This window comes from Oncorhynchus mykiss, chromosome 23, assembly GCF_057628025.1.
Source record: "Oncorhynchus mykiss isolate SJ-2025 chromosome 23, ASM5762802v1, whole genome shotgun sequence".
Taxonomy (NCBI): domain Eukaryota; kingdom Metazoa; phylum Chordata; class Actinopteri; order Salmoniformes; family Salmonidae; genus Oncorhynchus; species Oncorhynchus mykiss.
In genome coordinates, this window is record NC_143044.1 from 27,925,600 (window position 1) to 27,947,196 (window position 21,597).

General features: G+C 40.7%; 1 protein-coding gene across 1 annotated transcript; it reads right to left on the reverse strand.

The window, feature by feature from the left end:
• Positions 1 to 6,775: 6,775 nt before the first annotated feature.
• LOC110503112 (isoaspartyl peptidase/L-asparaginase) lies at positions 6,776 to 21,353 on the reverse strand. The gene is given in 7 exon segments (XM_090217222.1): positions 6,776 to 7,071; positions 8,834 to 8,858; positions 8,861 to 8,958; positions 9,071 to 9,195; positions 12,502 to 12,665; positions 19,619 to 19,761; positions 21,167 to 21,353. Coding segments are annotated over 7 exon segments (948 nt in total). The 3' UTR covers positions 6,776 to 6,865.
• Positions 21,354 to 21,597: the final 244 nt, after the last annotated feature.

Consider the following 21,597-nt stretch of genomic DNA (forward strand, 5'->3'; position numbering starts at 1 on the left):
TCTAGGCTTAAAAATATTTCTCTAACCTGTCTCCTCACCTTCATCTACACTGACTGAAGTGGATTTAACAAGTGACATCAATAAGGGATGATAGCTTTCACCTGGATTCACCTGGTCAGTCTATGTCATGGAAAGAGCAGGTGTTCTTAATTTTTTGTAAACTCAGTGTATATCACCATACACAGAAAATGCTAATATTAATGTATAATGCACATGCTTTCAATCCATTGCAATAGTTGTTCTTAGTAACCTACAATTGAACAGTTTCAAGTTGGGATGTGAACAGAGACTCACAACAGCTCTCAGCCTTCCTTGGCAAGACATAAGCAGTAAGTCAGGAAGAGATGATGGTTATGATATGGCAGCCCCTAGAGGGATAAAGATAGGTACGTTATCACACAAACACTATGCTTAGCTCTTCCACAACCTCAGGCCAGGCTCTCGGTGAGATTACTGATAAGCCTACAGTAGTCTGGGACCTCCTCTTTCTGCTTACATCTGTACCTTTATATTCCCCATCATTTGGCCAATTGGAACAATGAAAGCCTTTATTTATTTATTTACTGGCTCTGCACAGCTGCCCTGGGGAGCAGTAACAGCAGTGGTTGATATCACAGTCGGGAGAACGGTGGCCAAGTGCCTTGGAGACAGTAGCCATTGGGAGAGATAGGCATCAGTCACTAGGGGTGCAGGGATGGTTGGTCGACAGGGGAGGCAGACAGCAACACACAACGTTTGTTGTAGGCCTATTCTATTGTGGGCCTATTTTTCTTCCAAATTTGGTCTTTGAAGTGAATGGGTAGAGAATAATAATTGCAATGTCAGAACAGTTGATGAAATTAAATTTGTTCAGAGTATCTGACTGTCTTTGAAACCTTAAGATGAAACCTCATCAAAATGTTCTCAAAGCTGGGTCTTTAAAGTGCCCATTTCCAGTGGTGACACTTTTTGCAAAGAATATAAAGGCTACAGTATCTGGTGTACCATATTTCCACTATATTCCCAACTTATGAATAAAGTATATCTGAAGAAAGGTCTCATTCCGATGTGATCTGTTATGAGCAAAATTCTGAGTGCAAAGCTTTTTTTCTGCGAAAGAGACAGTATTTCTGCTCCATCATCACAAAATATTCCCAGCATAAGCTGATAAAAGACTGTCTGAGCGGAGAAACAAGAATAGCACTCGGCAATATGATCTCCAGTGACAGTGATGCACACTAGTCAGTTACTGGGCAACAACTGGTTGAATCAACATTGTTTCCACGTCATTTCAACCCCCAAAATCTATGTGATGATGTTGAATCAATGTGGAAAACTGATTGGATTCGCAAGAAGTCATCAACGTATGGCATTTTAGTCATTTTTTCATCCAATGACACACTGAAATTGTTTTGTTGATTTCATGTTGAATTCATGTGTCATTTTGGTTTGGCCAGGGTGTGACATTGGTGGCCATTCTAGTTTCTTTATTTCTATGTTTTCTGTTTCTATGTTTTGGCCGGGTATGGTTCTCAATCAGGGACAGCTGTCTATCATTGTCTCTGATTGGGAGTCATACTTAGGCAGCATGTTTTGCCACCTTAGTGGTGGGTGGTTGACTTTGTTAGTGGTCTGTAAAGCCCTAGTAAGCGGCACGGTCGGTTTTGTTGGTGACATTCTAAATAAAAAGAACTGGCTAGCTAGGCCACTCCAGGACCTTGAAATGCTTCTTACGAAGCCACTCCTTCGTTGCCCGGGCAGTGTGTTTGGGATCATTGTCATGCTGAAAGACCCAGCCACGTTTCATCTTCAATGCCCTTGCTGATGGAAGGAGGTTTTCACTCAAAATCTCACGATACATGGCCCCATTCATTATTTCCTTTACACGGATCAGTCGTCCTGGTCCCTTTGCAGAAAAACAGCCCCAAAGCATGATGTTTCCACCCCCATGCTTTACAGTAGGTATGGTGTTCTTTGGATGCAACTCTGCATTCTTTGTCCTCCAAACACGACGAGTTGAGTTTTTACCAAAAAGTTATATTTTGGTTTCATCTGACCATATGACATTCTCCCAATCTTCTTCTGGATCATCCAAATGCTCTCTAGGAAACTTCAGACGGACCTGGACATGTACTGGCTTAAGCAGGGGGACACGTCTGGCACTGCAGGATTTGAGTCCCTGGCGGCGTAGTGTGTTCCTGATGGTAGGCTTTGTTACTTTGGTCCCAGCTCTCTGCAGGTCATTCACTAGGTCCCCCCGTGTGGTTCTGGGATTTTTGCTCACTGTTCTTGTGATAATTTTGACCCCACGGGGTGAGATCTTGCGTGGAGCCCCAGATCGAGGGAGATTATCAGTGGTCTTGTATGTCTTCCATGTCCTAATAATTGCTCCCACAGTTGATTTCTTCAAACCAAGCTGCTTACCTATTGCAGATTCAGTCTTCCCAGCCTGGTGCAGGTCTACAATTTTGTTTCTGGTGTCCTTTGACAGCTCTTTGGTCTTGGCCATAGTGGAGATTGGAGTGTGACTGTTTGAGGTTGTGGACAGGTGTATTTTATACTGATAACAAGTTTAAACAGGTGCCATTAATACAGGTAACGAGTGGAGGACAGAGGAGCCTCTTAAAGAAGTTATAGGTCTGTGAGAGCCAGAAATCTTGCTTGTTTGTAGGTGACCAAATACTTATTTTCCACCTTAATTTGCAAATAAATGTATTAAAAATCCTACAATGTGATTTCTGGATTTTTTTTCTCATTTTGTCGGTCATAGTTGAAGTATACATATGATGAAAATTACCTCATCTTTTTAAGTGGGAGAACTTGCACAATTGGTGGCTGACTAAATACTTTTTTGCCCAACTGTACACTTAGGTTGGAGTCATTAAAACTCGATCAACCACTCCACAAATGTCTTGTTAACAAACTATAGTTTTGGCAAGTCGGTTAAGACATCTACTTTGTGCATGGCACAAGGAATTTTTCCAACAATTGTTTACAAACAGATTATTTCACTTATAATTCACTGTATCACAATTCCAGGGGGTCAGAAGTTTACATACACTAAGTTGACTGTGCCTTTAAACAGCTTGGAAAATTCCAGAAAATGATGTCATGGCTTTAGAAGCTTCTGATGGATTTCAAGGCCTACCTTCAAACTCCGTGCCTCTTTGCTTGACATCATTGGAAAATCAAAAGAAATCAGCCAAGACCTCAGAAAAAAAATTGTGGACCTCCACAAGTCTGGTTCATCCTTGGGAGCAATTCCAAACGCCTAAAGATACCACGTTCATCTGTACAAACAATAATGGGACCATGCAGCCGTCATACCGCTCAGGAAGGAGACGTGTTCTCTCTCTCCTAGAGATGAACGTACTTTGGCGTGAAAAGTGCAAATCAATCCCAGAACAACAGCAAAAGACTTAGTGAAGATGCTGGAGGAAACAGGTACAAAAGTATTTATATCCACAGTAAAACGAGTCCTATATCGACATAACCTGAAAGGCCGCTCAGCAAGGAAGAAGCCACTGCTCCAAAACCGCCATTAAAAAAAGCCAGACTACGGTTTGCAACTGCACATGGGGACAAAGATTGTACTTTTTGGAGAAATATCCTCTAGTCTGATGAAACAAAAATAGAACTGTTTGGCCATAATGACCATCGTTATGTTTGGAGGACAAAGGGGGAGGCTTGCAAGCCGAAGAACACCATCCCAACTGTGAAGCACGGGGGTGGGAGCATCATGTTATGGGGGTGCTTTGCTGCAGGAGGGACTGATGCACTTCACAAAATAGATGGCATCATGAGGGAGGACAATTATGTGGATATATAGCAGCAACATCTCAAGACATCAGTGAGGAAGTTAAAGCTTGGTGGGAAATGGGTCTTCCAAATGGACAATGACCCCAAGCATACTTCCAAAGTTGTGGCAAAATGGCTTAAGGACAACAAAGTCAAGGTATTGGAGTGGCTATCCCAAAGCCCTGACCACAATCCTATAGAAAGGTTGTGGGCAGAACTGAAAAAGCATGTGTGAGCAAGGAGGCCTACAAACCTGACTCAGTTACACCAGCTCTGTCAGGAGGAATGGGACAAAATTCACCCAACTTATTGTGGGAAGCTTGTGGAAGGCTACCCAAAACGTTTGACCCAAGATAAACAATTTAAAGGCAATTCTACCAAATACTGATTGAGTGTATGTAAACTTCTGACCCACTGGGAGTGTGATTAAAGAAATAAAAGCTGAAATAAATAATTCTCTACTATTATTCTGACATTACACATACTTAAAATAAAGTGGTGATCCTAACAGACCTAAGACATGGAATTTTTGCTAGGATTAAATGTCAGGAATTGTGAGAAACTGAGTTTAAATGTATTTGGCTAAGGTGCATGTAAACTTCCGACTTAAACCGTAGTGCTTCAGTTAGCACCTCGAATACAGTATGGATTTTACATTGATAATACGTTACAGGAATAGGTATTTGTAACCTGTGAAGTTTCTGAAACTGTTTTTAGTTCTTGTATTTTTGTTAAACTATGGATGAATAAATTATGTTAATTTAACCTTCCAATTTAGCAATAAGTCTGTATGAAATGAAATAGTTACTTGCGAACCATCGGTCACACACTTTGCTTCAGACATGGAACCTCTTTAAGCTAGGGGGCAGTATTTTGATGTTTGGATGAAAAACGTGCCAAAGTAAACTGCCTATTTCTCAGGCCCAGAAGCTAGAATATGCATATAATTGGCAGATTAGGATAGAAAACACTCTAAAGTTTCCAAAACGGTCAAAATATTGTCTGTGAGTATAACAGAACTGATATTGCAGGCGAAAACCTGAGGAAAATCCATCCAGGAAGTGCTGTTTTTCTGAAACTACTAATTTCCATTGCAAGCCTATCCTCCATTTAAAGGGATATCAACCATGTTCCTTTCATATGGCTTCCACAAGGTGTGAACAGTCTTTAGACATAGTTTCAGGCTTTTATTCCGAAAAATGAGCGAAAATGATCACATCGCATCAGTGATGTGGGAGCCACTGATGCGATGTGATCATTTTCGCTCATTTTTCGGAATAAAAGCCTGAAACTATGTCTAAAGACTGTTCACACCTTGTGGAAGCCATATGAAAGGAACATGGTTGATATCCCTTTAAATGGAGGATAGGCTTGCAATGGAAATTAGTAGTTTCAGAAAAACAGCACTTCCTGGATGGATTTTCCTCAGGTTTTCGCCTGCAATATCAGTTCTGCCAGATGTCCTCAGATTTGTGCTTGCGCGCACCTGGAGCGAGACCTTTTCTTTCTCTCTTCTATTGAAAAGGCTACCGTCGGGTTGAAATTTGATCGATTATTTGATTGATTATAAAAAACATTTGACATATTTCTATGAACTTTACGGATACTATTTGGAATTCTCGTCTGCCTGTCGTGACCGCACGAGCCTGTGGATATCTTTTTTTTTTTTTTATTCTTTTTTTTTTACCCCTTTTTCTCCCCAATTTCGTGGCATCCAATTGTTGTAGTAGCTACTATCTTGTCTCATCGCTACAACTCCCGTACGGGCTCGGGAGAGACGAAGGTTGAAAGTCATGCGTCCTCCGATACACAACCCAGCCAGCCGTACTGCTTCTTAACACAGCGCGCATCCAACCCGGAAGCCAGCCGCACCAATGTGTCGGAGGCTACACCGTGCACCTGGCAACCTTGGTTAGCGCGCACTGCGCCCGGCCCGCCACAGGAGTCGCTGGTGCACGATGAGACAAGGACATCCCCACCGACCAAGCCCTCCCTAACCCGGACGACCCTAGGCCAATTGTGCGTCGCCCCACGGACCTCCCGGTCGCGGCCGGTTACGACAGAGCCTGGGCGCGAACCCAGGGACTCTGATGGCACAGCTGGCGCTGCAGTACAGCGCCCTTAACCACTGTGCCACCCGGGAGGCCCGAGCCTGTGGATTTCTGAACAAAACGCGCCAACCAAATGGAGGTTTTTGGATATATAGAGAATCTTTATCGACCAAAACAAACATTTATTGTGTAACTGGGAGTCTCGTGAGTGCAAACATATGAAGATCATCAAAGGTAAGCGATTAATTTTATTGCTTTTCTGACTTTCGTGACCAATCTACTTTGCTGCTAGCTGTTTAATGTTTTGTCGGTTGAGAGCTATCCTCACATAATCGCATGGTTTATTTCACCGTAAAGCCTTTTTTAAATCTGACACGCCAGGTGGATTAACAATAAATTAAGCTGTGTTTTGGTATATTGCACTTGTGATTTCATGAAAATGAAGCTGCCATGAGGGAAACCAAGGCTAATTAATTCCCTGTATCCTGACATGAAGGAATGACGAGTCTGGGCTCATGTGTAGGATCTTTTTCCTTTCCTCACAGAGTTATTGTAATGGTCACGTCACAATTAAATCATTAGCTAGATATAGAAACCAATATAAATGAAATACCAAAAAGGCCTTTGATGTTTGGTAGGTTTCTGATAAATCAGTTATTAATTACTAGCATCATTGTATTGCTCAATAATTGATAATATTGATGAGAGAAAGTAATTTATTTAAAATTGCTTTAATGAAATTTGTTTTTTCCTCAGGTTTTAATTATTACAAAAACATCCATAATCCATTAAACATTTATAAATCATGACATTTACATAGAAAAAACTGACCAAGCTTTTATCAAATATATTCTGTGATAAAATGCCACAACATTTTGAAAACACAAACACATATAGATTTCTCTGGTCCTTTAAATTCTCTTGCCAACAAAATTCCAGTAAGTAGGCTCCATATGTCAATCTGACACTGTGTTCCGCAATAACACTTTTTAAAATCTATGTATCCCCCCTCCCCCAACAAAATATAGAATAAGCTGTTATTGTCTTAGTGTCTCTTTGAACTCTTCTTTTGGGTTCAAACCATACCACAGAACCTCTCTCTCCACTGCTGCCCAGGCCATTCGCTCTGTGGTGAACTTGGCTGCCCACTCCCCTGTCCGGGAAACTAATATAGCTCCTCCTCCCTGTACCCGATCACCCATGTAACGCAAAGAGACCTCTACAGCCTCAGGAGCACGTTTACCTGTTTAAATAGGAAACAAAGTGAGGGTTGGTCCCACATGCATACAGACTGAATTACTACTGTAGGGACCTATCAAAACCATAGGCCATTGCGGGCCCAGTCATATTTAACATTCACATCAATTGAAATGAAACATAAGCCAGCCTGACAACTCTTGTCAAAACACATTGTTATTATAAACAAGTCACTGCAATGATAATAAAAGGTGCGAGGTCATTTGTCAGTGGGGGGAAATCATTTTAGGATCTAGGCTACTTCTAAAGCAACCAAGAAAACATTTTCTAATTCAAAGCCTAAAGAAAGGAATGGCACAGTAGCTGTGGGCAGTGCAGCCATTTAACGAAGCAGAAGAAACCTCTCACAAAGACAGAGCAGACAGAGCAGCCGTTCTTCCCATTTCCCTGTGTCATTACCAGAGGACAATGTAACCAACACTGGCCCCGCTGACCCTTCTACAGACGTTGCCTCATTATCAGCCCACTGCAGCCCCACTCTGCTCAGTCACCTCTTTCTACTGCTTGCCAATTAAAAATGATTGGCAGTGGCAATGTCAAAACGTCACAATGTTTGCATCCACTGAGCATGGCCACACGTAAGCTGATGTTAGTGTAAATGTGCAACTACCTGTGAGCAAAAAAAAAAAATTGGATCTATGTAACGCTACCGTGGCTATGCACAACAACCAATGTCATTAAGGAAAGAAAGCACTGCTTGAAAACAAAACATCATGGAGAATAGTTTGAGAGTACTTAGATGCATCTACTGTCTCTGTGTCAGAGGTCCCATTGCTACATACCAGAATTGGTGTAAAAGGATGTGAAAAAGGGGGATGTGAAAAATGGGTGTGTAAAAAAAGAAAGGGGGTGAAAAAGGGGATGTGAAAAAGAGGCAAAGTCACTTGCAGGATCCAATCCAGATGGGACTCTGTTCTGATTCAAATTCAAACAGGGTTTCAGCCGTGTGAGCCGATAGGCTGTTATTATTCACTTTTAGCATAGATTGAATACTGTTAGTCTATTTTAGAGATTTTATCTGAAATCTTAGAGCTGTCAGGTAGAAGTAGGAACCATACATACAATGATACATCAACTTGTCTCTTGTATCGGTAGATCTAATTGTTCTAAAGTTTCCCAGGGCCTCTGAACATTCTGTTTCTCCAAGAGGAGGTGCTAATTAGATATTTAAATGACAAAATTACTTTAATTAACGGAAGCTATTACAGAGAGGAGAATGTAACCCAGTCTCATTAACTATTCATTTAACTATTCCTATTGTATCATGTTTGTATTTGACAGTGCATTAGTTTCAAACACCTCTCTATATCAAATCTGACACTGAACTGTGTTTGCATCTGAGTTTTTGGTTATAGAATCATTCGATTTCCTAATGCAAAGACCTGGCACATCCATCATGACATACTGTCTGGCCTGGGGAAGACAACCAGATTGTCTGACACTTTCCTAATTAAATTGCCAAAGTTAAGTGGGCCAATTATGTTGGTGGAAAATATTTTGGCACATAATCGATCCGATCCACCAGGCCTTTCATTAACCAGACCCAACAATTAAGAGGTTGATATTCCAGACGCAGGATTATCCTTATTGGCAATCAAAACAATCATCAATATGGGCAATTTATCAAACGCCAACTTTCACATATCAAATTGTAGATATATTACATTCAATAATAAGATAACTGTGACTATGATACCCAAGTGACTTTGTGAATATTTACAAAGTGATTCCGATGAGGCTTACATTACCTTGCTCTAGGTGGGTTAGGGTTAGGGTTTGGGTTAGAGTCTGGCTAGGGTGACTTTCAGGATGGACTCTCCATGGCAAGTACAGGATACTGCACCACTCAGGTTGTCTGCATACCCACCAGACCCTTATTTACCAGAGACAAGAGAAGGTCAATAAAACTTCAAATCAACATACATAAACTGTTCAGATTAATCCAGTTCAATTACGGCATGAAAGAGGATAGGTTAATAAACAGCCACTTACCTATTACCTATGATCTCCTACTCTGCCCACCATTTTGTTTCTTATTCCTCCAGTGGAAGTTGCACATGCAACATTACCAGAACAGTCTACAGCAACAGCTCCAACAGTATCGTGGCCCCTACATGGAGAAAGAGCTACAGTATATTCTGCAGGTGATAACAGAGCACATAGTATAAAGCTATTTGTGGAAACTCTCCCAAAAAAATCTGAGAATCTATCAAAACAGATAAACAATAGGGTTGACATTATGGTCAATTTAGTTTGTACCTCAATTTCTCCAAACCTCACAATGTCCTTTCACAAAATGAGAAAGAACATTGATGGTTCTGTACACGCAGAGGGAACAGCAATAGTCCGTTTTTTCCCTACAAATGTGCGGTGCAATTTCAGTTTTGACAAGGTAAATGCTCGCTGTGACAGAGGGAGCATTTAAATAAATACTTCCTTCGAAAAACTGCCCTTCAGAAAGCCTTTCTGCATATGTCCTATCATCAACTGCCTGTATACAATGACAGGAAAGAGAAGATAAACATTCAAAGTGGTCCTGTATCTTGCCTACTGTATTTGTGCTGCATATCCAGAAATATACTGGAATACATTAAGATGATTTCTGGGGAATAAATGTTGAAACGCTTGTTGATAAACACATTTTGTGACAACAATGATACAACTGAGTATCCAAAACAAGTGTAAAAACCACACACTAGTAGGTGACTGACCTTGACTTGACAATTTATTTTAGATTTTTAATTGCAAGGTGCATAAATGAACACCATGTTTCCTGTGTAGATTGAACGTGTTGATCGTCCGTGCACCTTGAAATGAAAAATAAGAACTATTGTCCATGGTATATTGGAGGCGAAGTCAGGTGCAGGAGAGCAGAGTATAATGAACAGGCGCACTTTTAATAAAGTTCCAAAAACGAGAGCACTACATAAATCAAACGCCCTCAAAAAACGGAACATAAAAGTAAAGCGCGTAAACTAACACCACATAACATAAAACAATTACACACAAAACATGATGGGAAACAGAGGGTTAAATACAAGTAGATTGATTGGGGGAATGAAAACCAGGTGTGTATGGAAACAAGACAAAACAAATGGATATATGATAAATGGAGCGGCGATGGCTAGAAAGCCGGTGACGTCGATCGCCGAACGCCGCCAGAACAAGGAGAGGAGCCGACTTCGGTGGAAGTCGTGACAACTATATTGAAGTCAAGGTCGTCGTTTACTAGTATTCAGTTTTTATACTTGTTCTGGATACTAGTTCCTGGCAAAATCAACACCTTGAACTAAATACAATACTTCAGGGTTTTCTCTTTCTTTGTTTCAATGAAACTAAAATACTCAACACAGACAGCATTGTATGTAAGACATGCAGGTATATGGGTAAGTGATATAGGTCAAGGGCAAAACAAATAACATCCAAACTAATGTTTTAGCTAGTAAAGTGGTTTACCACCACTTTAAAAGGACTATTTGTGAGAACCAGTTAGGGAAGATTCCTGATGGCTGACATCAATCACATTTGACAGGTGGCTGATTGCGCCATTACATCACTACTGATAGCTGGATCTGGCTCAAGGTTTCAGGTGAAAACAGAAAGTGTTTGTCTCTATTCTCAAACTCCTGTAAGTGAAGAGCAGTTTTGTGGTGAATCTTTAAATGTATATATATTCTGGGAATCCTCAGGGAAGATTGATGTCTTTATCTAACATGTTACTCTATGGGATCAATTCTACTTTTTAAATCACCACCAAGCCATTATTCTGGTAGTACCTTAGGAGATATAAAACTTCAATAATCTAAGACATGCAATGTCTTGTGACCTCAGTGAAAAGTGCAAGAATAATTTATACAAAGTGAAATCTGATCCTCAGGGGCCATATAGCCAGCTGAGGTGTAAATGTAACTAATATAATGTCCCTGTGGGCCCTAAAAGACACAGCTAATTACCATTGTAGTTGAATACAGCCGTGGAGCATACGAATAACCTCGCCAACTTCTGTCAGCAGCACACACCTAGCTGTGCGCTATCATCTCCACGCTACTGATGTTATATACTGACCAGGGTCAATTCGACTGGGCAAAGGGTCTCGGCATAATCGCCTTAAATGAAGTCCGAGAGTAAATTAGTTCCAAGGGCTCTGTATTAAAACACATAAAGAGCCAATGCATTGGACTTGAACACCAGGACACCATGAATTAGGAAGCAGAGGGTGAGGCAGAGAGAGGAAAGGCTGTAGCTTAGCCAACTGTCACTCAGCACTTCCAGACAGCCTACTATTTGTTCTACTTCTTCCCACCGGGCTTGGGGTTGTTGGAGTTAAGGTGTCCACATGCTTCCTATCCAAAACAGATGTACAAGCGTGTATTATTATGAACGTGTGAATTGGAAATTTGTTTTTTTGCATAAGCCAACTCCGCCTGAGACACCCTCGGAGAGTGGGTTCACGGCAAACCCCAGGCTATGTGTCTCACAATTTCCCAATAGAGTCTAGTCTAGTGCTTCCACCATGTCATGCAGATCAGAAATTGCTGGGCTGCCAGAGTTACTCTACAGATAACTACAGACCTTGAGAAATGGTGAGAAAGGGAAAATTAGCGAAGTAGTGAGTGTCTGACCAGACAATCTCCTTTGGGGAGATGAGAAGGCTGTGTTGCAGGTGTATTCTTATCCTTCTATTCAGACACATTTACACACTCACACACACACACCACAGAAAACACTGCACAATTACTTTATCTAACTTTGTCAGCTTTGAATTATCAATATCTCGGCTTTCTACTTGCAGACTAGCTTAAGGCCATTACATTCCCAGCTTCGTCTTTCTTTCTCTCCCCTCTCTTTGTTCTCCTATCTCTCATACAGTAAAAAGCTTATCATTTGGGGTTGTTCAACAATGACACCACTTTGCAGTGTTGCTGAGTTTCTTAGCTCTGACATGTCACTCAATGGGAATGGAAGCCTTCTCCAGAATTACCACACCGTAACTGTCAGATCATCTATCACACAGCCTGCCGCTGCTTCTGTCACATTCAGCCTGCCTCACAGAATGCTTCCCCTACTGTGTCAACTTGTCTCGTTCCTTGGCAGTGTGCAGCGATGGAACAGCTGTCTCTATAGAGGGAGAATTCATTTCATAGGATTTCTGGGTGGTTGTTGCACATCTCTCCAGCGCTTCGCTGCATGGCAGGCTTAATGCCTCGGTGATGTCGTTTTCATCTGCTGTAATGACTTTGTGGTCTTCAGGAGGATGAAAAGCCTATTTAACATACTGTAATGTGAATATAACTTGTCAGAAAGGCAGGTTATAATTTAGTCTGACTTTATGGTATTTCTTACGTTGGTGTTACAGAATAGTTGCAAACTATATGTCCAAGCCAAGGTATAACAAATGAATGGAGATTCGTCTTACCATTGAGAGTTGAAGAGATCCTTCACTTCAACAGCATAATACTTGGCTTTCTCCCTCTCCGTTCTCTCACATTCTGTCACCAGGGCGTTTGTAGGGACTGCAGGTATGCCAACGCTTTCAGCAAACATGTTTGCACCTCTGTCTGTCAACATGATGTGGTCGGTCTGAGTGCATCCCGATGACAGCAAGCATAGGGGATAAAAAGGAAAAACAGAAAATTTAAATCAATGCAGTTTAGGTTTGTTTTTTGAACATTAGACCGTAATAATGTTACATGTGTTACCAGTATTGAATTGTGTGCAAAAAAATGAAAATAAAATGGTAATAATCTAACTGGGAATTTTTCCCCTCTTCTGAAGAAATTAGTAATCCCAGGCACTATATAGCAGTGAGTTAGTTGTCATCCATTATGCTAAATCGACATTTCCCTCAGAGCAAATCTATTAGCCCCTGGTTATGTAGCATCACGGCCCATTTAAGCCTATCAGCAAGCCTGGCTCACAAACCTGGCAGGTAACCTTGACCTGCCTGTTATGTCCCATAACACTATCCATAGCATCTGAGCCACATCTGATCTTAAATCCATACCTGTTGTGTGAATGCCATGAGTCTCACACCTTCCCCTGAAACAAAACCGTGATGGGCCTTCATTCATCCAAAGTGCAATTCCGTCTTGTTCAATCTAATATTTATCAGCCTTTATCATGGTATTTCCACCTATATAGCTGACATGAGATTTCTATGGACAACAAGAAGGAAAGCGATACAGTTCATTTCTTTGTGATAATGGGGAGGAGGATGTTGATACACTTCTGGGGGGATGGAATTGGTTGTAATACTGATACTATTTTAATATTTTAATCTTTAGCCAGGAAATTAGGGATATCTGTCTTCAGTGTTTAGCCACTTGCTGCACCTAACAAAAGAGTGTGATTTACTCTTTACGTTCTATTGAAATTATGAAAAGATGTACATGTTTCTGGAGCCACACTTCTAACCAAAGAGGCCAAAAGGTCTCTGTGCTGTAATCACTCTATTTCTTTCTGCACCTCTCCTTTCTCTCACTACTACTCTTTTCATTTCCGGCAATGGAGGGAATGTGAATGTCACACGTTTCTAGAGAGCAACTAAAACTGCTAAAGTTTTTCTAAGCTCATACATAGCCCATTTGTAAATAGCCCATCCAACTACCTCATCCCCATACTGTATTCATTTATTTATCTTGCTCCTTTGCACCCCTGTATTTCTACTTGCACATTCATCTTCTGCACATCAATCACTTTATTGTCTAATTGGTATTTTGTAATTTACTTCGCCACCATGGCCTATTTATTGCCTTACCTCCCTTATCTTACCTCATCTGCACACACTGTATATATATTTTCTTCAACTCTATTATTGACTGTATGTTTTGTTTATTCCATGTGTAACTCTGTGTTGTTGTATGTGTCGAACTGCTCTGCTTTATTCTTGGCCAGGTCGCAGTTTTAAATGAGAACTGGTTCTCAACTTGCCGACCTGGCTAAATAAAGGTGAAATAATTCAAATAAAAAAGTCATAGTTACCTGACAAAATAATGGAAACACCTGAGTAAAGAAACACCTGAGTAAATGAGGGATACAAAGTATTTTTAAAGCAGGTGCTTTCACACAGGTGTGTTTCCTGGGTTAATTAAGCAATTAACATCCCATCATGCTTACAGTCAAATATAAAAATGCTGGGCAGGCCATTATTTTGGCTACCATGGCTATGCCCCCATAGGTGGACAATGCCCCCATCCACAGGGCACCAAGTGGTCACTGAATGGTTTGATGAGCATGAAAACGATGTAAACCATATACCATGGCCGTCTCAGTCACCAGTCTCAACCGAATTGAACACTTATGGGAGATTCTGGAGCGGGACCCGACACCGTGTTTTCCACCACCATCAACAAAACACAAAATGATGGAATTTGTCTTGGAAGAATGGTGTCGCATCCCTCCAATAGAGAGACACTTGTAGAATCTATGCCAAGACGCATTGAAGCTGTTCTGGCCCAATACCCTTTTAAGACACATATAACACATTTAATTCTTCATTTTGGCAGTTACCTGTACATTCTCAACTGTTCTAAATGTAGAACGGTCTTTTGTCCTGTGTGTACTGTAATGGGAGACAGGAGAACACCATTAGAAACTTTTAAATATTAAAATGGTTATTCATGTAATTTCTCTCTGTCAGGCCAGGTGCACTCTAGATAACAGGAAGGAACACAGGGCCAGTGAAGCTTGATCGCTGCATTGATCATGCCCTGATGAATTTTTAATAACAAGCTGTTAAACAGATCAGAGCAGGACTATGGTCTTTCAGGGTGGTGACAGGAGCCCAAGATCATCCATTCTCTCAGACATTTGGCCACTATTTTGTGTTCCCTGAGTGACAAGGTGAAGTTTCACCATGTTTTTTTAGGTTCCATGATGAAAGATTTGTTAGTATCTAATCTTTAAATTGGTAGGGTAATGCAATAGAAAACCAGCACACTGAGAATATAAATCCATGCAGAAAAAAGGGGTAAACTAGGATGGTTGGAATCTCACCGGTATAAACACATAGTTCTTTGAATTGTCAGGCTAGCTAATAATGCACTGATTTGTTGGATAAAACTAGGAGACAAAAAGCCTGTTATTTTTGTCTGGGCTTGCCTAACTTCAGAGACTCCGAAGATTGTATTCTTTACAATGGCTATTCAGAAAACAAAATTGTAGCAATATCGCTGTGTGGTTATGTTTCAAAGAGTCTAGAAGGGGATTCATGACTTCAAATGTGTATCTCCGCAGCAGCTGAGCAGACTTCACCAGAGGAAATGAGAAGAATCTGTATCCCAAACAATTCATTATAAACCCTGTCAGTTATTTTGATGGAAGGTGTCAGGCAAATTAATAAATCATGGAAGATGTTATGTTAATACGATACGCTGTCAGTCTTTTGCAACAGGCCTTCATCTTAGTGGTGTTTCCCATCCATTTTCAGATAGCATCTGGAGTGAGGTATTAGTTGACAGCATTACAAGATTACCAAGTAGCCAAGTGAGAACAGAGATGCCTCCCGCCCTACACATTCTACCTGTTAATAACCTCCTAGCTGTTAGATCAAATAGTTCTGTTCATTCTGTTCTGTGACATCTGAAACGGACAGCGTCACTCCATAATCTCATCACTTTCAGTGCTACATCACATAATAGATCTGCATGTTTCAATGAGTTACTCCTTAATGTCCCTTGTGAGTAAATCATATATTCAAACTATAATTCTCATCACCTGAAAGGATCGAGATTAAAATCAATCAAAAACCAGCCTCCATTGATTATCCTTTGATTTCTGCTAAAAGGAAATGGTCAAGTTTTGAAGGATGGCAATAACCATGTGTAGAGAAGTCAATTCAATGACATCTCTTACACAAGAGCCCAGATACACAGTAGATTCTGTATAGCCCCCTATAGCTATCTTTATCATTGCATTCAAACCAAATTCCTTCGTAAATAATCAGCCTTCAAGTTATAATTTTCAGGGACTTGACTTTTATAGCAAAGTACTCAGTTGAATTGCAACCGTAAAACAGGAGAGCTAACAGAACTCACACTCAAAATTGTATCAATGACAACCATATCAGTTACTATCCAAATTCATCCAGATGTAATGGTTCTTCACCTTTCAGTAAGCTGTTTTATCATGTAATTTATCAATTATTCACAATGTCTAGCTCTGGTAAATCTGTGTGCCTGATCAATGTGATTCATCTGGGGCGGCAGGTGGTGGTTAGAACTAGGTAGCCTAGTGGTTAGCGCGTTGGACTAGTAACCGAAAGCTTGCAAGATCAAATCCCCAAGCTGACAAGGTAAAAAAGGTCTTGAGCTCTCTGGAGCAGGTTTTCATCAAGGGTCTCTCTGTGGCCTCCCGGGTGACGCAGTGGTCTAAGGCACTGCATCGCAGTGCTAGCTGTGCCACCAGAGATTCTGGGTTCGAGCCTAGGCTCTGTCGCAGCCGGCTGCGACCGGGTGGCCCATGGGGCAGCGCACAATTGTCTCATTGCGCCCTGCTGTGGTGGCCCTGCTGTGGTGGCCCTATATTCGGTCATTGAGTGGCCCAGCCAGAGCCCAGACTAGAGGTCGAACGTTATGGGGTCTGAATACTTTCCTACACTTTGCACTTTCAGCAGCTCAGGAGTGAAGTGCTATATTCGGTTAGCAGAATAAAAGCCCTTTAGTACTGGAAAAGAGGCACAAAAGGTAGTAAAAGGGTGACACAAACAAAGGTGGGATATTTCTAAAGACGGTTAATTAACCTGGCACCTAGTGCTGAGCAATTTAACCAACATTTTCATTCCATTTTTCATTCTTAAACAACTAATTGGCCAACATTGGTTAAATTATTTGAACTTAATGAGCACATTGTGCAGTTTCTGTTGAGATAAATCATAGGGAACTGTAGTTTCCTACAGGCCAATATTCTACATAGTTTAGGGCAGAAAACATGGTTAACTACAATGACCATAATCCATTGCGCGCCTACTTGTCCGGTCTTGTGTGTTTCTTTTACGCCTGTTACATTAGGTTAGTGTGGGGAAGACAAGGAGAAAAAGAGAAAAGACAGAAGAATGCATGATGAGAGAAGTTGCTTCACGAGGTATCTCTACCTGAATATAAGGTTGAAAGTTTACATACACTTAGGTTGGAGTCATTAAAACTCGTTTTTCAACCACTCCACAAATTTCTTGTTAACAAACTATAGTCTTGGTAAGTCAGTTAAGACATCCACTTTGTGCATGACACAAGTAACTTTTCCAAAAATTGCTTACAGACAGATTATTTCACTTCTAATTCACTGTATCACAATTCCAGTGGGTCAGAAGTTTACATATACTAAGTTGACCGTGCCTTTAAACAGCTTGGAAAATTCCAGAAAATTATGTCATGGCTTTAGAAGCTTCTGATAGGCTAATTGACATAATTTGAGTCAATTGGAGGTGTGCCTGTGGATGAATTTCAAGGCCTACCTTAAAACTCAGTGCCTCTTTGCTTGACATCATGGGAAACTCAAAAGAAACCAAAAGAAAAATTGTAGACCTCCACAAGTCTGGTTCATCCTTCAGAGCAATTTCCAAACGCCTGAAAGTACCACGTTCATCTGTACAAACAATAGTATGCAAGTATTAACACCATGGGACCACGTAGCCATCATACCGCTCAGGAAGGAAACACGTTCTGTCTCCTAGAGATGAACACACTTTGGTTCGAAAAGTGCAAATCAATCCCAGAACAACAACAAAGCACATTGTGAAGATGCTGGAGGAAACAGGTACAAAAGTATCTATATCCACAGTAAAACAAGTCCTATATCGACATAACCTGAAAGGCCGCTCAGCAAGGAAGAAGCCACTGCTCCAAAACCGCCATAAAAAAAGCCAGACGGTTTGCAACTGCACATGGGGACAAATATCGTACTTTTTGGGGAAATGTCCTCTGGTCTGATGAAACAAAAATAGAACTGTTTGGCCGTAATGAGCATCGTTATGTTTGGAGGAAAAAGGGGGAGGCTTGCAAGCTGAAGAACACCATCCCAACCTTGAAGCATGGGGGTGGCAACTTCATGTTGTGGGGGTGCTTTGCTGCAGGAGGGACTGATGCACTTCACAAAATAGATGGTATCATGAGGGAGGAAAATTATGTGGATATATTGAAGCAACATCTCAAGACATGTTAAAGCTTGGTTGCAAATGGGAACGTGTTCTCAGTCAACTTACCTGGTAAAATAACAAATAAATAAAATGCAAATGAGAACGTGCTCTCAGTCAACTTACCTGGTAAAATAACAAATAAATAAAATGGGTCTTCCAATTGGACAATGACCCCAAGCATACTTCCAAAGTTGTGGCAAAATGGCTTAAGGACAACATAGTCAAGGTATTGGAGTGGCCATCACAAAGCCCTGACCTTAATCTTATAGAAAATTTGTGGGCAGAACTGAAGAATCGTGTGCGAGCAAGGAGGCCTACAAACCTGACTCAGTTACACCAGCTCTGTCAGGAGGAATGGGACAAAATTCACCAAACTTATTGTGGGAAGCTTGTGCAAAGCTACCCGAAACGTTTGACCCAAGTTAAACAATTTAATGGCAATTCTATCAAACACTAATTGAGTGTATGTAAACTTCTGACCCACTGGGAATGTGATGAAATAAATAAAGCTGAAATAGATCATTCTCTGCTATTTTTCTGACTTCAACTGTACATAATCTAAGTGATTGATAGTTGGTATTCAGGTGTCGTAAAATAATGCATTATTTAGGGAAATGGAAAAGGTGATACCTAGATTCAACTGAAATGTGTCTTCAGTATTTAACCCAAACCCTCTGAATCAGAGAGGTGCAGAGGGCTGCCTTAATCCACATCCACGTCATCGGCGCCAGGGGAACAGTGGGCTAACTGCCTTGCTCTGGTGCTGAACAACAGATTTTTACCTCGTCAGTTCGGGGATTCAATCCAGCAACCTTTCGGTTACAGGCCCAAAGCTCCTGTCCGCCAAGCTTTGGGGAAGCTATTTTATCAGACAGTATAGGCAGCAGCTTTATAGAGATGAGATGATGACTTGGAATTAAATAATAAAGTCATCAAATATAACAATTGTAATATACACAACATCTGAGATATTTTACTAAAGTAAAGTAACGTGAATAAATGAAGGACAATAAGGTATAAGCAGTAATGGGCAGTCACTGCCATTATGATATTCTTATTAATTGTTGTATTCTGTGTTACAGCATTCAAACCACATAATGCATAGTGCATTTATTGCAAAAAATAAAACCCGAAATGGAAAACAGTATTTTTTTTACATTTTCATAATCGAAACGAATACAAACCAACCTCAAAAAGCACTAATCGCAACAGGACGAAGAGGGAACAAAATCCACCATTTCATAGTATTCTTCCAAACCAAAAATGATGATTGACCCGGGCTACAGCCTGATCAATACTGTACCCAGCGTTCCTTCTCTTCTAGGAGACGTAACCAGCATGCATTGTTTAGTTGAGATAAGAAAGAGGAAATAAGAAAAGATTGGACAAAGAGAAAGATAACCTTTTCCATCACAGCGCGGGCCAGTGACACAGGGTTGGCGATGTTCTTCACCGAAGACACAGCTCCAGCAGCTAGAGTCCTTCCATCCATAATGATGGAGTCCAGCTCCACTTCTCCATTAGTATTCAGTACTGCTCCATGACCTGAAATGAAATGGTGGGTCACATTCATCAGGGGTCAGGCTCTCTCAGACCATGACTAAAGGAAAGAGTTGGTCAAGAGTTTGTCATTCAACCCCAAAATAAATAGTATTTTTTTTGCCATTTCTTACTTCAGACAAATTGAAAATCTCTTGATATTTGTGGCAGCGTAGTTGCATATTTTGAAACACTTTCTTCTTCCTAACAGTGTGTTGATAGAAAAGTTTATCAATGTCAATGGAGTACAAAGAGCTGCCTATTGCTGTGTAATAACACAATATCAGGTCTCTTCACTACACCCAGAGGTCATTGTAACTTGCAGTCTTTCCCCCCAAAGTGAGATTGCATTAGTCGCCTATTGATTAGACCTTGCTCCTGAGTGCCAACTGCTTCAGTGTATACAATTATCCTGTGATGAAGTGCTGATTTCGCTCCAATGCCTTAAAGAGGATCTGGCATTTCACCTAACGTGGCAGTTAGCCATCACAAACTAGATGGGTCCCGATAAGCTGAGTGTGTTAATGAAGTGTCTTGTGCTTCCCTATGGTTTGGTGTAATCCGATGATTGCTCCAAACCGTTCAATGCCATTAGACTGATCGTTAAGTAGACTCCTTACGCCTTGATCACACAGATCATAGCGCAAAATAGTACGCAGCATCATCTGGATATGCATGCAACAAAAATTAATCATTTACCTTCTGCTACCATTTCTATCATAGCCGTCTACACATACGTTCGATAAATCCAACGTATCCACCACACAGAACGCACTGCAACTGCCTCAGCAACACAATGCTGCAAGGCAAACACAGCATTCCATTGGAAATGAATGTACTTCTGGTGTACCAAAATGTAACGATGCTGTCAGAGTGATCGAGGTGTCAGAAGTACAAAAGGAAATACAGTGGAATGTGAGAGAGATGACATGTGTTACATGGAACTTATCACATGTCATGATACCCTTCTCATTTGAATACTACCATATTCTACCTTTGGAAATTACATCAGAAAATGGGAAAATATTCAGGCCCACTTTGAAAAATGCTTAAGATTATAAAGTTAAATAGGGTCAGTGGGTAGTGTTTTAAATGTGGCATTAGCTGAAATCAAACTTAATTGAATTATTGATTTAAAAAAATCATGAGCAGCTCTCACTAAAATGCATCTGAATATGAGACCAGAGATAATTCACTATCGCAAATGGAGTTTACAAGCTATATAATTGAAGCCTAAAGTAAACGTTTATGTTGAACCAATTGTAAAACATTTACATTTAATTTGAATGAAATTTGAACTCATTTCGATCTCTGCAAAAAATATGAAATTATCTATGATATGTTTCAATAGAGAACTATCACCATTGGAAATACAATTCAAATCACCACACCAGCAGCACAGGGAAAGTACCTGCATCAAAGGTTGGGTTATCTTCTAAGGCCCTAACAGCTAGCTCAACAGCATCCAATGCACTGCCTCCTCTCTTCATAGCCAGAAAGCCTGCAGTAGCTGTTGACTTCACCCCATTCACTGATGCCTTAGCCATATCATCCGGGATGGCCCATGCACCGCCATGCACAACTATTACTGGCTTCATCTTCAGGTCTCACAAAGCCTACAAAAACAAATCACTCTTGACAAAAATGTCAGAAGAATGTCCTGAGTAAACGATTAATACTTGTGTATTTTCACCTACAGTATAGGCTACTGTAAAATTACATATTTCTGCTCCAAGTTGTGCGTGTCTATTGATTACATTACTTTGGTTGATATATATATATATATATAGCCTATGGCTATTTTCAGCGCCACATCTTTTAGGTTTAGACTGCACCTACAAT